Source organism: Cnephaeus nilssonii (assembly GCF_951640355.1).
Source record: "Cnephaeus nilssonii genome assembly, chromosome: 11".
Taxonomy (NCBI): domain Eukaryota; kingdom Metazoa; phylum Chordata; class Mammalia; order Chiroptera; family Vespertilionidae; genus Cnephaeus; species Cnephaeus nilssonii.
This window is the reverse complement of record NC_137082.1, coordinates 15,312,116-15,326,875: the sequence shown is the minus strand read 5'-3', so window position 1 is coordinate 15,326,875 and position 14,760 is coordinate 15,312,116. Positions and strand designations below refer to the sequence as shown.

The following is a 14,760-nucleotide window of genomic DNA, read 5'->3' as shown; positions in this document are numbered from 1 at the left end:
TTCTTTCCTGGAATGATATAAAAAACCATCTGAAAAAAATTAGGAGGAAAATTAAATTATACCTAAATATAGAATGCTCTCTATCTAAAGTTCTGATAAGCAGCACTTTAAACATATAGTCTATTACCTAGTTTAATTATGTATCTAGGTTTCTGGGGTCTTCCTTTAAAACTTTAATTGTCTCTCAAATCATTCCTGGTAATGTTTAACTCTTACATTTTTGTGTAATTATTTGACAGAATATGTGGATTTTATACTTTTAGGACAGTTTTAGAAGACGACAGAAAGAAAAAAGAAAGAGAATGAAGGTGAGTTTTAATTAATATAATAAGATTGGCAATAGCATGACTTACAATTTGGGAGGAAAACGTTTGTTACAATAGCTTTTTACTTCTTATCCAGTAAGAGTTGGATAGGGACATAGTGTTCACCCAGCTGTCTTCTTACGTGGAGAAAGAATGCTGGTGTTGAAAGTAAAGAAGTCCTTTTTCAAGCATCTGAAGGGATACAATTGATGGGCAGGAGAGGGTGGTTGGCATTTATACTAATCAGGTATTGCTTTTATAATAAAAATAGTTAACCTTTTGTATCTGATTGAAAGTTACTATATTTTGTCTACATCATTGTCAGGTTAATATTCCCAGAACATGACACTCAAATTTTGTTGTTTCTCTACTCAGAAATCACTAGTGACTCCTTAGTTTCTTCAGAATACAGTTTTATCTTCATCTGGCATGCAGAGTGCACTATGATCTGGTCGAATTTTATCTGCCCAGCTTTTTCCCTTCTGCCTTCTAAATATACCATGTCCCTCCAGATTCAGATCATTGCCTTCATTTGGTACCTTCAAATGAATTTTTTTACTTCACAACTCCCTCATATCTTACCTTTTCTACAAAGTCTCTATTTCTTCTGCTCATAGACTAGGTGGAGCAGTTCTTTTCACTCTGGGGCTTCTTGCAGTGATATTTGTTTTCTTAATTGCATGCTTTATAGTCAGTTAACTTCTTTAGTTCATGATTTTCTTATCTTCCTTACTAGATTTTAAACTCATGGAGTTTAGGGACTGCCTTTTATTATTATATTTTGTTGGAATCGAGCAATTTCAGGAATTTAGAAAAGAAAAAAAGTAGAGTTGTTTATTATTGCAAGTAGGTTCAAAACCACTTAGAATGGGAGGGGCATATTTATTTTCTACCCTGTATATAATTATTTCCTCTCAGTCAATGTGTATTTAAAAAAATCTCTCCTGTATCAGTCAGCCATGGTTGTTACCTATTACAGCTTTAATCATAGCTCTAATTAGTTGGAAAGTGAAGAGTAAATAAAAGTTGTATTCCTTAGTATAAATCAAACTCTTGGCTTGTTTTTTATCTTAGTTATACTTAATTTGCCTAGAATTTTGTCTTGAATGTGTTCTGAAATTGTAAGTAAACATAATAGATTAGCCTAATTAGCTGGAATAGATTCTCTGTATATATCAGATCAGTGAATTATTATATTGCAGACTATTATTTATAGGGTAAGTTTCAATCAGATCAAAGTGTCAACAACTACGTAATGTGAACGGAAATCCATTTTCATTTTTTAAGTGCTTACAGTGGGGACTCTATTTTGTTGCCCTCTTTTCTTCTTGTCATCTGTGATGTCATTTAATTTTAATTTCTACATTTATTTCCATTTATATTAGAGAGATCAACCAGCTTTCACTCCTGGTGGAATATTGACTCCTCATGCCTTGGGTTCAAGAAATTCAGGTTCTCAAGTAGCCAATAATCCGAGACAAGCAGCCTATGAAATGAGGATGCAGAATAACTCTGTAAGTGACTTACTTTTATGTGGCATTGAAGAGTGGTGACTATCAGATGTCCCTTGCAATTGTGTGTGAATTTTATCACTTACCCTAGAGTTGTTTTATATAGTTTTTTCTACTTCTTTTACCTTGAGATATTTTTAATTCTGTTAAGTTTATTTTTATCAATGTGAAAATATCTAAATAATATGAAAGAAAGAAAATGTATATTAAGTATAAAAAGCTAAGTGGCTGCAGTGGTTTAAGTGGACCCAAGGTACTAGGTGGTGATGGTGCTAGAAAGAAGCATTACTTGGACATGCAAATGTCTCTCATAGCTGGAGCAAGAGAGATGGGTGGGTTTTGCTGCCTATTTCCCCTTTCCTTCTAGGGAACAGTTAGGGTCATTTTGGAGAATAGTATTCCTTAATTTTTTGAATACTACAGGTACGCTTTACTGCCTAAACTCTCACTCTCCAACTCAGCTCCCTGTAATAGTATCAACAGACCGTGGGCTCAGAGCACACGGGCAGGGCAGCAATAGGGGTGAGGAAACAGACTACCAACCAACATTCACATATGGTAGATAAAATTATTGCTTATTTTGGACTAGTAGGCATGAGAGAGAGAGAGTGTGTTACAGAGAAGGCAAGATAGTATGTAAAGTTTGGTATCTTAATGTAAATCATTGCTATGATATATCCAAGGAAACAGCCTAAGTTTGGATGTTTAAATTTCATTATTCTGTTAGTTATTGTATTGATGCTCAAATCCCTTATTACAGGGCAGTCCTGTGTGCAGAATGTTTGCCATATCAGGAGACTGATTGGATTTATCTTGCCATAAATTTACACCTTGAAGTTTTAAGGACCTTAGATTTGAAATTTGAGAACTGAGATTTTGCACCTCTTGAGAGAAGCAGCCTAGGTTTCTGTTGTGTTTTTTGTTGTTTGATTTTGTTTTCTTGTCTTATTCCTTACACCATTAACAGAGTGGGATGTGGAGGGTTAGTGAAAGGGATTGCAATGAGACACGTGAGTCAAACAGAAAAAACTGATGTCCATTATTTAAGACTATAACTGATGTCCATTATTTAAGACTATAGGGACTACAATCCCCTCAAAGGAACTGAGAGTGACAAGTATTCTCAAACACCGTATTGCTGATAGAATATTTTTTTCTGAATCTCAGGCAACCAAGTAGGTTTAAACTTTGCCAGCTGTGATGCTTCGAGAAGGATTCCAAAACTATATTCAGACTCTACAGTACTAGACCCATTATTGATTAATATCTGACATGGGAATAGGAGTGGAGAGATTGGTGATTAGGTTGCTTATTTGATCTTGTCTTAATTCCTCTTGACACAGTTGTTTCTATTGGAGTCTTTGCATGGAGGGATTTTCATCTTGAATGTTCCAAGTTTAAGAAATTACGAAGTGAAGTTATGAAATTCCTTTAAAATCATGAAGTTTATTTAAAGGGAGCCTTTAAGATTATGTTTTATTTTTTCTAAATGTTTGGGTGTGTTAGTCTCAGTTGACTGGTGTCTACTGATAGGTCTGCATTGTCAATGTTATATTAGGTTTGTTTCCTTATAAATATGGTTTTATTCATGGCTTTATTTATATTATGTAAATATGTTTTTAAATGTTGCATTCTGAAGTACGGTTTCATTTTATCTGACCAGTTTCAGTTTAGTAAGTTTGATTGCAAAAATAGCTTTTTCAAAAGAAATTTGAAATGGTATGAATCTGGTATGTTTAGGAAAGAATACTTTTTAAAATATATATATATTTTTATTTATTGGTTTCAGAGAGGAAGGGAGAAAGAGAGATAGAAACATCAATGATGCGAGAGAATCATTGATCAGCTGCCTCCTGCACGCCCCCTACTGGGGATGGAGCCTGCAACCCAAGCATGTGCCCTTGACTGGAATCGAACCTGGGACCCTTCAGTCCACAGGCCTATGCTCTATCCACTGAGCCAAACTGGCTAGGGGTAGGAAAGAATACTTTTACTAATAGAGATAGAGCAGAAAGGAGAGCAGCAGAGATTTAGTATTGAAGAGCAAGCACCCCCTTTTTTTTATTTTTCGTTGAAGGTATATTATTTTTATCTAAAGATAGAGTTTAAATGTGGTTTGTCAATTTGGGAAAGTTTGCTTTTTACAACAACTCTGTACTTAGGCAGTTGATAGGAACATCATTCTCATAATTTGATCCAAATGGATTAGTGTTGGGTTTAAAAAATAATGATAACTTAATTAATAGTAACTACTTGGTGCCAGCAGGCAGTATGTTATTGGTCTTTCACATGTATTGTTTTATTTAATCCTTGCAGTAACCTGTAAAGAGATAGAACATTATCATCCCCATTTGAAGCAGAGGCTGACAGAGGTTAAATAAATTGCTCAGGGCCATACAGTCAGTAAAGATTGGATTTGGTATTTCAAACTCAGATATGTCTGACTAAAAATACCCATCTCATTTTCCAAGTACAACAGTTCCTTCCTGGATTTACTTTCATTGGTGTATTTTTTTATAGTATTGGCCATATAGTATCATGATAAAATTGATATTATATATTTTAAAAAGGGAAGTGTTATATGCTCTATGAAATATAATTGTACTTTGTGGTAACTTTTCTTGGCCTATTTTATGAACTGCCTTTATACTAAGGTTTTATTTATAGTATTAAAAGAGCTGCCTCAGTCCTGGCAGGGTAGCTCAGTTGATTGGAGCATTGTCCCCATACACCAGGGTTGCAGGTTCAATTCCTGTTCAGGGCACATTCAAGAATCAACCAATTAATGCATAAATAAGTTGAACAACAAATTGATATCTCTCTCTCTCTCTCTCTCTCTCTCTCTCTCTCTCTCCCTCTCTCTCTCTCTCTCTCTCCCTCTCCCTCTCCCTCTCCCTCTCCCTCTCCCTCTCCCTCTCCCTCTCCCTCTCCCTCTCCCTCTCCCTCTCCCTCTCCCTCTCCCTCTCCCTCTCCCTCTCCCTCTCCTCTCTTTTCCTCTCTTTCTCTCTCACCCTCCTCTCTTCCTTTCTCCCCGCTCTCCCCCTCCCATTCTTCCTCTCACTTTAAAAGCAATAAATTTAAAAAAAGAGAGACTCAGCTCTCATCTTAAAAATAATTTAATTTACTTGAAATATCTAGTATACTGTGAATAACAGAAAAAGACCTTTACCATGGAAATCTTTTCTGCCACTTATATTTTTGGTCATTTAACACACAACTTAAAGTTGCAGATTATAATTTTTAAATTAAATATTAAGATATTTTATGGTACTACTATATTCATTGAATTAGGCATAGAAGAAGATAAAACTGATAATACTTTAAAGTGGTATCTAACTGAAATAATAAAATCTGCATTTTTTAAATGACTAGTAGATTTTTATTTGTGCATTGAATTTTAAAACAGTATGTATAAAATAATTTAACAGTTATCTGACAGAGTCTTACTATTAAACTAGAGGCCTGATGCACGAAAATCATGCCAGAGTAGGACTTTGTAGCCTCGGCCGTCCTCGCGGCCCCGGCTCCATCCTGACTGTCGTTCCACTGTTAGGTCGATCTGCATATTACGCTTTTATTATTATACACAGTTGCTTTTCAGAGTGGTTGTACTAGATAGAACATTTTATTTAACCTCATTCTCAACAGTATTGACTTTTTAAAAAAAATTTAATACATCTTTATTGTTCAGATTATTATACTTGTTTCTCCTTTTTCCCCCCATAGCTCCCCTCCACCCAGTTCCCACCCCACCCTCTGCCCTTACCTCCCCCCACTGTCCTCATCCATAGGTGTACGATTTTTGTCCAGTCTCTTCCTATACCCCCACACCCCTTTCCCCCTGATAATTATCAGTCCACTCCCTTTCTATGCCCCTGATTCTATTATATTCACCAGTTTATTCTGTTCCTCAGATTTTTAATTCACTTAAGATTTAGATTCACTTGTTGATAGATATATATTTGTTGTTCATAATTTTTATCTTTACCTATTTCTTCTTCTTCCTCTTCTTAAAGAATACCTTTCAGCATTTCATATAATACTGGTTTGGTGGTGATGAACTCCTTTAGCTTTTTCTTATCTGTGAAGCTCTTTATCTGACCTTCCATTCTGAATGATAACTTTGCTGGGTAGAGTAATCTTGGTTGTAGGTTCTTGCTATTCATCACTTTGAATATTTCTTGCCACTCCAGTTTCTGTTGAGAAATCAGCTGACAATGGTATGGGTGTTCTCTTGTAGGTAATTAACTGTTTTTCTCTTGCTGCTTTTAATATTCTCTCTTTGTCTTTTGCTCGTGGCATTTTAATTATGATGTGTTTTGGTGTGGTCCTCTTTGATTTCCTTTTGTTTGGGGTTCTGTGTGCTTCCTGGACTTGTAAGTCTATTTCTTTCACCAGGTGGTGGAAGTTTTCTGTCATTATTTCTTCAAATAGCTTTTCAGTATCTTGCTCTCTCTCTTCTTCTGGCACCCCCATAATTCTGATGTTGGTACGCTTAAAGTTGTCCCAGAGGCTTCTTACACTATCTTCAACTTATTGGATGCTTTTTTCTTTTTGCTTTTCCAGTTGAGTGTTTTTTGCTTGTTTGTATTTCAAATCTTTGACTTGATTCTTGCGGTCCTCTAGTCTGCTGTTGGGTCTTCTGTATAATATTTTTTATTTCAGTCACTGTGTGTTTAATTTCTAGTTGGTCCTTTTTCATATCCTCGAGGGTCTCGCTAAATTTATCAGCCTTTTCTAGGAAATTGTTGAAAAACCTTATAACTGTGGTTTTGAATTCTATATCCAGTCATTTGTTCTCCTCCATTTCTTTCATTTGTGGTCTGTTTCTTTGCCTCCACATTTTTGCTGCTTTCCTGAGTTGGTAGGGTAGCTTTGTGTGCTAGGTTTCCTATATGGCCCAGTGCGTCAGCCTCCCCACTTACCTGAGGTGGACCCTCTTGGTGCACCCCTTTGTGGACTGTGTGTACAGCCTTGTTGTAGTTAAGTCTTGATTGTTGTTGGTATCACTGGGATGGATTGACCTCCAGGCCAATTGGCTGTATCAGCTGTGTCTACGCCAGGAGACCTTCTGTATTGGAGACAGCCTTATTGGACCAGACTTGCAAAATTGCAAAAGCCTCTCTGCTCAGCTTGGATGGGGCGGAGGCTCAGGGCTGAGCAGACAGTCTTGGCTTCCCGTCAGCCCTGCCCTTGCGCACACGCCTCCAGACCTCTACCTTCCACGGCTCCCCTGAGTATCCGCCTGACAGTCCAGATTCCCCCTGTAAGAGCGTGGGTCCCCCAGGGGCTCACCCGGAACTGGGTTTCAGTGCAGTTGGAACTGGGATTCAGTGCAGTCAGGAGTCTCTGACTCCCTTCCGCTATGGAAAGCCTGCAGCAACCTCCGCAGTCAGACCTCTCTGCGGCACTCGTGCGCGCGCACCTCCAGATCCCTGCCCGCCGTGGCTCCCCCGAGTCTCTGAGTCTCCATGTGCCTTTCTCTCTACCTGACAGTCCAGACTCCATCAGTATGAGCCTGGGTCCACGGGGTTTCAGCCGGAACTGGGGTTCAGTGCAGTCGGGGGCTTCCTTTCCCCTCCCGCCAGCTAGGCACTCGGCCGCCCTTCCTCTCTGCACGCGTGTCTCCGTACCTCAGCGCCTTGTGGCCCCTCATATCTGTGAGCTTTTCTCTTTCCTTCTAGTTGTAGAATTTCCACTCAGCCAGCTTTTCTGTGGTTCTGGACGATGTCCGTTCTTTTAGTTGTTGTTTTGAAATTGTTGTGTGAGGCAGCAGTTTAGGTGCTTACCTAGGCCACCATCTTGGTTTCTCACCAGTATTGACTTTTTAATGTGTTATTTATTTGTTATTAATTTATATACATATTTTTTTCCATTTACGACTTTGTTATGTAATTGGTGGAATGTGATCATAAAGTTGTAACATGAGAGAACCACCAAAGAAAAAAATATTCAAGTCTTATAATTTTAAAAGTGTATAAAGTTAAATTTTTCTTTTTTCTTTTGAAGCGGTTTTTATCCTAAGAATGTTCAGGGTTTTTTTGTTTTTGTTTTTTGGTGTAAGCATAAGAAGCTTGGTACTATATTACTTGTTTAGGGGGAGGTGAAGTAGGCCAAGATTGGTCTTTGTACTTTCTAAATATATTTACCATATCTATTTGATAACTTAAAAAAAAAAGTGGTATCATGAAACATGGTGGTAATAGTTTGATGTGACTTCTTATGTGAAGTGAATAATTAAATCCTGTCTCTGTAATGTTCTAATTGTCTGCAGAGTCCTTCAGTATCTCCTAATACAAGTTTCACTTCTGATGGTTCCCCATCTCCGTTAGGAGGAATGAAACGAAAAGCAGATGACAGTGACAGTGAACCTGAGCCAGAGGATAATGTCAGGTGAAGACATTTTTTTTGGTTGCATTTTGTTAGCAAATTGCTGAAATAGATGTGGTATAATTAATACTATTTAGCCTAGAGCAGCACAGTGCCTGCAGATGCTTGCCTGTGATATTTTTATCCACAAGTAATTAATGTGAAGGTTTAGACTAGTCAGTAAATTCCAGTGAGATGTATAAGCCACTATTGCTATTAAAACTAAGTATCTAGATTAGTATGCATGCAGGTTTTCGTCCTCCAAACCACTTTTCCCTCTGAGACCAAGCACTAGGTCGGCTAGACATGAGGTGTTTAGCTCTGACTATGTGATCTGAATGTTATCAGTTTGAGATTAAATTTTCAAGCTGCTTAACCTATTAAGTTCAGTTACACTTAATATAGTCTGCTTTAATCTTCTTTGAAAAGGTTATTCCTCAAAATGAAATACACAAACGACATTTGGTTAAGAAATAAATGTGTATATTTTTAAAGCCACAAGCTTGCATATGCACAATTATATTTCATGGCAGAGAAGTTTCCCTTTAATGTTTAAAACTTATAATAGGAAATTTTGATTATCTAATTTATCCAGAAGTTTTTGGTCATTATATAGTAAGTTTAACAGCCTTTGTGTAATTAAATCCAGATTTGCAGCCTGGGCTCCAAGTATAAAAGACCAACAATCTCAATAATTGAAACTCATTATGAATTTAGCAAAATGATATTTCAAAGTTAAACAATAGTGGTTCACAGCTCATACTGCTGTTACGGGACATGATTGGTATGTTTGTATTTATGATAAGAAACTTCACAAGTGTCACGTATGATATTGCATTTTTCTAATATTTTTTGATGTGAGATTCTGAGATATGTGGTGACGTGTAATGGAACGTTTACCCGATCTGAGTTTTTATTCTCTGATTCTATAACTCTGGACTTTCTTCTTAGAGTGCTTTTTGTTTTACTGTGTAGCCATCATATTTAATACCAGCTTAATAGTTAACTTGATTTACTTAGAACTTTATTGTTTAATCCTGTTGCTGAGGATAATCAAAGTAGAAATGCTTCTATCAAGAAATGTTTGGCCCTAGCCAGTTTGGCTCAATGGATAGAGCATTGACCCTCGCACTGAAGGGTCCACCGTTTGATTCCCGCGCATTCAGGAGGCAACCAATCAGTGTGTCTCTCTCACATCGATGTTTCTCTGTCTGTCCCCCTCCCTTCCACTCTCTCTAAAAATCAATGGAAAAATATCTTCAGGTAAGGATTAACAACAACAAAAAGAAATGTTTGGAGTTTTTAGCATTTATTTCATTGATATTTCCTGTAAATAGTGGTAATCCACATTATGAATAGTAGATATTTCTCCTACTGGTATTCTGTGAATACTTTGAGTGTATGTGAGAACTTAAAATTGATATGATATATTCTGAAACATGACTGCAATTTGTAAGATCTGGTACATGATAGGAAATAGCTCTTAAAAGGAGAATCATTTTGATGTTCTTGATCTGTGCTGATGTAGTTTTTGTGTGGGGTTTTTTTTAAGTTTCTTGAGGGGGCTTTTTTTTTTTTTTATACTTTTTTATTGATTTCAGAGAGGAAGAGAGAGGGAGAGAGAGAGATGGAAACATCAGTGATGAGAGAGAATCATTGATTGGCATGTGCCCTTGACTGGAATTGAACCCGGGACCCTGCAGTCCGCAGGTCGATGCTCTATCCACTGAGCCAAAACAACTAGGGCTTTTTAGGCTTTTTTTGTGTTCCTTCAATAAAATGTTTAAATCTCTCAGAGAATGAGAAATGAGTACTTAAAAAAACATATGCTTTGGGTTAAAATAGGGATTTTACTTTTTTTTTTTTTTTTTTTTTGGTGATTAGCGATAATTTTAGTGAATTGATTGGCTTGCTTCTCGGTTTAGCAGAACGTACATACATACCTTAAGCCAACAGCAACTCTTACCTGAAAGGAGTAAAGTGGTCCAAGGATAGAGTAGGTATACATATAATTTCTGTTTGGCCCCTAGATATTTTTTTATAAACCACTTTTTGCCTTTTAAAAAATGAATCGTGCTAGTCATTTTCTAAAAAGTAATTTGACTTTTTTGGTACAGTTTAAAAATATATTAACAAACTGAGGAACTTGATCAATATAAAATTTCAGTATTGATATTTAGCTATCTTTAAGTTGATAATAAATCCTGGGAAAATGGACTTTTTAGAAATAACTTAAGTGAAGTTGTGCTAGCATTACCGTTAAACACATTTATGTTTCACCTGGATATTAAATATACATAGATTTGGACAATAAATTGGTAGATAATTACTGAAAGTATATTTATTCAACATAAACTGGCTTTGACTGGTTTATAGGCTATGGGAAGCTGGTTGGAAGCAGCGGTACTACAAGAACAAATTTGATGTTGACGCAGCTGATGAGAAATTTCGTCGTAAAGTTGTACAATCTTACGTTGAAGGGCTCTGCTGGGTTCTTCGATATTATTACCAGGTACAAAAAGAATATTTTTCTCTAAAATATTGTAATAGTGTATATTGTTGAGATATATTCTGAAATTAAGCCCAGACTTCCTTTTTTAAGTTTCCTATTTAGAAGTTCATTACCTTAAATAATACTTGTTTGTAAAGTCTCTTAAATGTTAGTATATAAACAAAGCTAATTTTGGTTTCATTAAAGGATTTTAGCATTAAATTGTGTGGTTGAGTGTACTTTGGCTTTCATATGATTAAAGTTTTATATTTAAAAAATAATAACTGAATAACTACTAGTCACTAAATGACTGAACAAAGGAAAAGTGGAAAATGCTAATAAGAATTTGAAAGGAATTTGAATGATAGGATTTCCTCCATGTAATGTAGTGATGTTACATGAAGTGCATTCTAATTGGAGTAATCTCCATCTGACTGAAAACCTTTAATAATTGAGATGTTATAGTGGTGAGAGATTATGTAAGCATAGGGACTATAACACTGTTAGATAATATCTGGTTTTATACTCTGAGAGTGAAGCAAGTTAAGTTTGGTGTGACCTGGGAATAGATGAAGTTTGTTGGTAAGTAGGAAGTAATTTTTAATGCACTGAACAGTGATATAGTATTGATCGTAAAATATTCTAATTTCATGTTTTACTACTACCCTTAAGATTTTAATTTATTAGGCACAGAGTCAAACACTTATCAGGAAAACTCCTCATTTCTATGAGTATTACTTGCTTTTGTTTTCTTTTCAATGGGTATGCTTAAATATTTTTATGGTAAAGAGAAAGTTGTCACATGAAAATATAAGGAATTGTAAAATGAAACTTTTGGCTGTTTTACTCTCAACCTCTGTTTCAATGATGTGCCTTACCCACACAAATGGGCTCAAGTAAGTGAGCTGCAGTTGCTCTTCGTTATATTTGGAAATGGCAGCTCTAGAGTTGTAGAGAAACGCATTGAATACATTAAGCCCCATGTCAGTCACTGGTGACTGACACTACACTTTCCGTCCAGAAGACAAAACAGGCTGGGCACTTAACATGTTAAGGCTAAAAATCATAACCATATTGTGTCTAAATACAAATTTTGCTGTTAATTGATTATTAAAGACTAGAGGCCCGGTCCACGGATTTGTGCACATTGAGAGGAAATTAATTAGAAGAAATGTTTTAGAGGTCAGAGAGGAACCACAGGAGGGCTCCAGGGCGTGTCTGGCCCGTTTTGCCTAGTCCCCATAGGCTGGACCCCAACAGCAAGCTAACCTACCAGTTGGAGCATTTGCTCCCTGGTGGTCAGTGTGTGTCATAGCGAATGGTTGAATGGTCAGAGGGTCAATTAGCATATTAGGCTTTTATATATTTATATAATTAGATGCTTTGCAGAAAGTTCAGATTTAATCAAAATAACTTTTAGGACTTGTGGGAAAAATTAATATATAAAATATATACTAGAAGTTGTGTGTTAATATTCTAATTTTTGTTTGTATTTGTGCTGTGACTATCATTAACATAGATTTTTGTTTTTGTTATTGTTATTAATGATTTGAGGGCTGTGCTTCCTGGAAGTGGTATTACCCGTTCCATTATGCGCCATTTGCTTCAGACTTTGAAGGTATTGCGGACTTGCCTTCTGATTTTGAGAAGGGCACTAAACCGGTAAGCTTAATTATTTAGAGCCATTAAATTCATAGAAATTTGGCTTAGATAAAAATTGTGTAACTTATCTGAAACTTTTTTCTTTCTTGCAGTTTAAACCACTGGAACAACTTATGGGAGTTTTTCCAGCTGCAAGTGGTAACTTTCTACCTCCATCATGGCGAAAGCTCATGAGTGATCCAGTGAGTCTTAGCATTTTGAGTGTGTTGGTAACTGGGTTTTTGTCATAGATTTTACTAATGTTAGTCATAGTTGCTTTTGCATCTTAGTTGAAACAGTAAAGTATAGAAATAAAGTAAAAGTATGTGAGTTCTACTATATATTTTTCACTACTTTTTCCACCCCTGCTTTCCTTGGCATCAGTACCCCACTCAGTAAATAACACTGATTTGTGTTTTGGAGAAATTATTTTTTTCATTTCTTTATTATTATTATTTTTTAATTATTATTATTATTATTATTATTATTATTATTATCATGATTTTAAATTTATATTTATTGTTGAAAGTATTACAGATGTCCCCTTTTTTTCCCCTTGACCCCCTCCACCACTACCCCCTCACCCCTAGGCCTTCACTTCACTGTAGAACTTAGGACAAGTTGTTTTGTGCTGAGTCTGTTTTGACTTGTTCCAGCCCTTTATGGTGGTTACAAGAGCTCAGAAGACTGACCTACCTGAAACACCTCTGAGCTGGTTTTGTGTACTAGCTAAAAAGAGTGAGACCAAGCTGGGAAGGAGGAATTATTGCAGTCAATAAACTCTTCGCTCACTGTCTTGGGTCCACAGTTGTCAGCTCTACAGTTCTATAATAATGCTTTTTTTTTCATCATTTAAAATAATATTGCTTATTTTGTTTTACTAGACCTGGAATTAATCAATTGATAGCTTAATGGTTTCTGAAAGGAATGAAACCTCATTTTCTCATCAGGCTTGATAACTTGAATGAAAATTATAACAAATTCCTGTATAACAGCAGCATGTAACTTTTATTTTGAATCTTTACTTTTCTTTTTGATATAGGATTCCAGTATAATTGACTTTTACCCTGAAGATTTTGCTATTGATTTGAATGGAAAGAAGTATGCATGGCAAGGTAAAATTTAGATATTACTTCTTTTTGTTAAAACTGTGAGAAAACATGATTTATAGGATGGAAGAATTACTGTAAAAGAAAAATAAATATTGTAAGAATTATATGTGAAAATTTGATGTTTTTTTTCATTTAACCTGGGATTAGCAATGATTAACCTTTTGTACTCGGGTGTTCGACACGGTTAGCATCAGTAGCAGCTCGAGAAAAAAGCAAGCAAGTGCAAAGGGTTAATAGTAGTTTTAATAGCAACATTCTGATAAACAGTAAATTGGGTTGAAATACATTAATCATCGTATCTTTTATCTCCTTTGTGATTAATTTATTGGACTTGGTACTTGCTCCTTCCAGTTAGTAGCTCATTGACACCTTGTTAGGTTGTTGAGAGATAGTGTCTGTGGAGATTGACTTGTATGCCATTGAAACGTTTGAAAAATGTATTAGAAATTTCATTTAAATACTTGGCATTAATTATTACTTAAAATTTATTTCTTATTTATTAATTTCTCATTCCTTTGTTCACATATTTTGTAAGACTCCTATATAATAAAAGGGTAATATGCAAATTGACCCTAATGGTGGATCAACCTGTTGCTATGACGTGCACTGACCACCAGGGGGCAGACGCTCAACCTAGGAGCTGCCCCTGGTGGTCGGTGCACTCCCACAGGGGGAGCTCTGCTCAGCCACAAGCTGGGCTGACGGCTGCGAGCGCAGCGACAGTGGCGAGAGCCTCTCCCACCTCCTCTGCAGCGCTAAGGATGTCCTACTCTGCAGCGGTAGGGATGTGCAACTGCAGCTTAAGCAGTCGGACATCCCCCGAGGGCTCCTGGACTGCCAGAGAGATGTCTGACTGCCAGCGTAGGCCCGGTCCCCCAGGGAGCAGGCCTAAGCCGGTAGGTAGACATCCCCCGAGGGGTCCCGGACTGCGAGAGGGCACAAGCCCGGCTGAGGGACGCTCCCGAGTGCACAAATTTTTGTGCACCAGGCCTCTAGTGGCAATATAAAATTAGTACTAAATTCAACATGCTACTTAACACTCATCAAATGTGTGATGACTAATTGTAAAACACAATAAAGAGTTTTTCACACAGTAAGCGTCTTTCATCAAATCATTTTAACCTCTCTTCCACCATATATTTTTCTAGGATAATAAGCATGTTTGGTAAATCATGTTTTCTCTCTTTTAATTTGGTTATTCCCTGTGGTATGGATGACCAGTAAAATGACTCAAAGAGAGTTTTGGAGCAAAAGGAGATAAATAATAATTTACAATTTAAAATTATTATATTTTGCCCTAGCCTTTTTTGCTCAGTGGGTAGAGCGTCGAC

General features: G+C 36.5%; 1 protein-coding gene across 1 annotated transcript in view; it reads left to right on the top strand.

The window, feature by feature from the left end:
• The window catches only part of XRN2 (5'-3' exoribonuclease 2), a 94,005-nt gene that overhangs the window by 37,528 nt on the left and 41,717 nt on the right, over positions 1–14,760 (top strand). Inside the window, exons 14-20 of the mRNA XM_079783977.1 lie at positions 264–308; positions 1,691–1,819; positions 8,091–8,209; positions 10,562–10,697; positions 12,231–12,338; positions 12,431–12,520; positions 13,360–13,432. Of these exons, the coding sequence (XP_079640103.1) occupies positions 264–308; positions 1,691–1,819; positions 8,091–8,209; positions 10,562–10,697; positions 12,231–12,338; positions 12,431–12,520; positions 13,360–13,432 (700 nt within the window). The remainder of the gene's footprint in view (positions 1–263; positions 309–1,690; positions 1,820–8,090; positions 8,210–10,561; positions 10,698–12,230; positions 12,339–12,430; positions 12,521–13,359; positions 13,433–14,760) is intronic.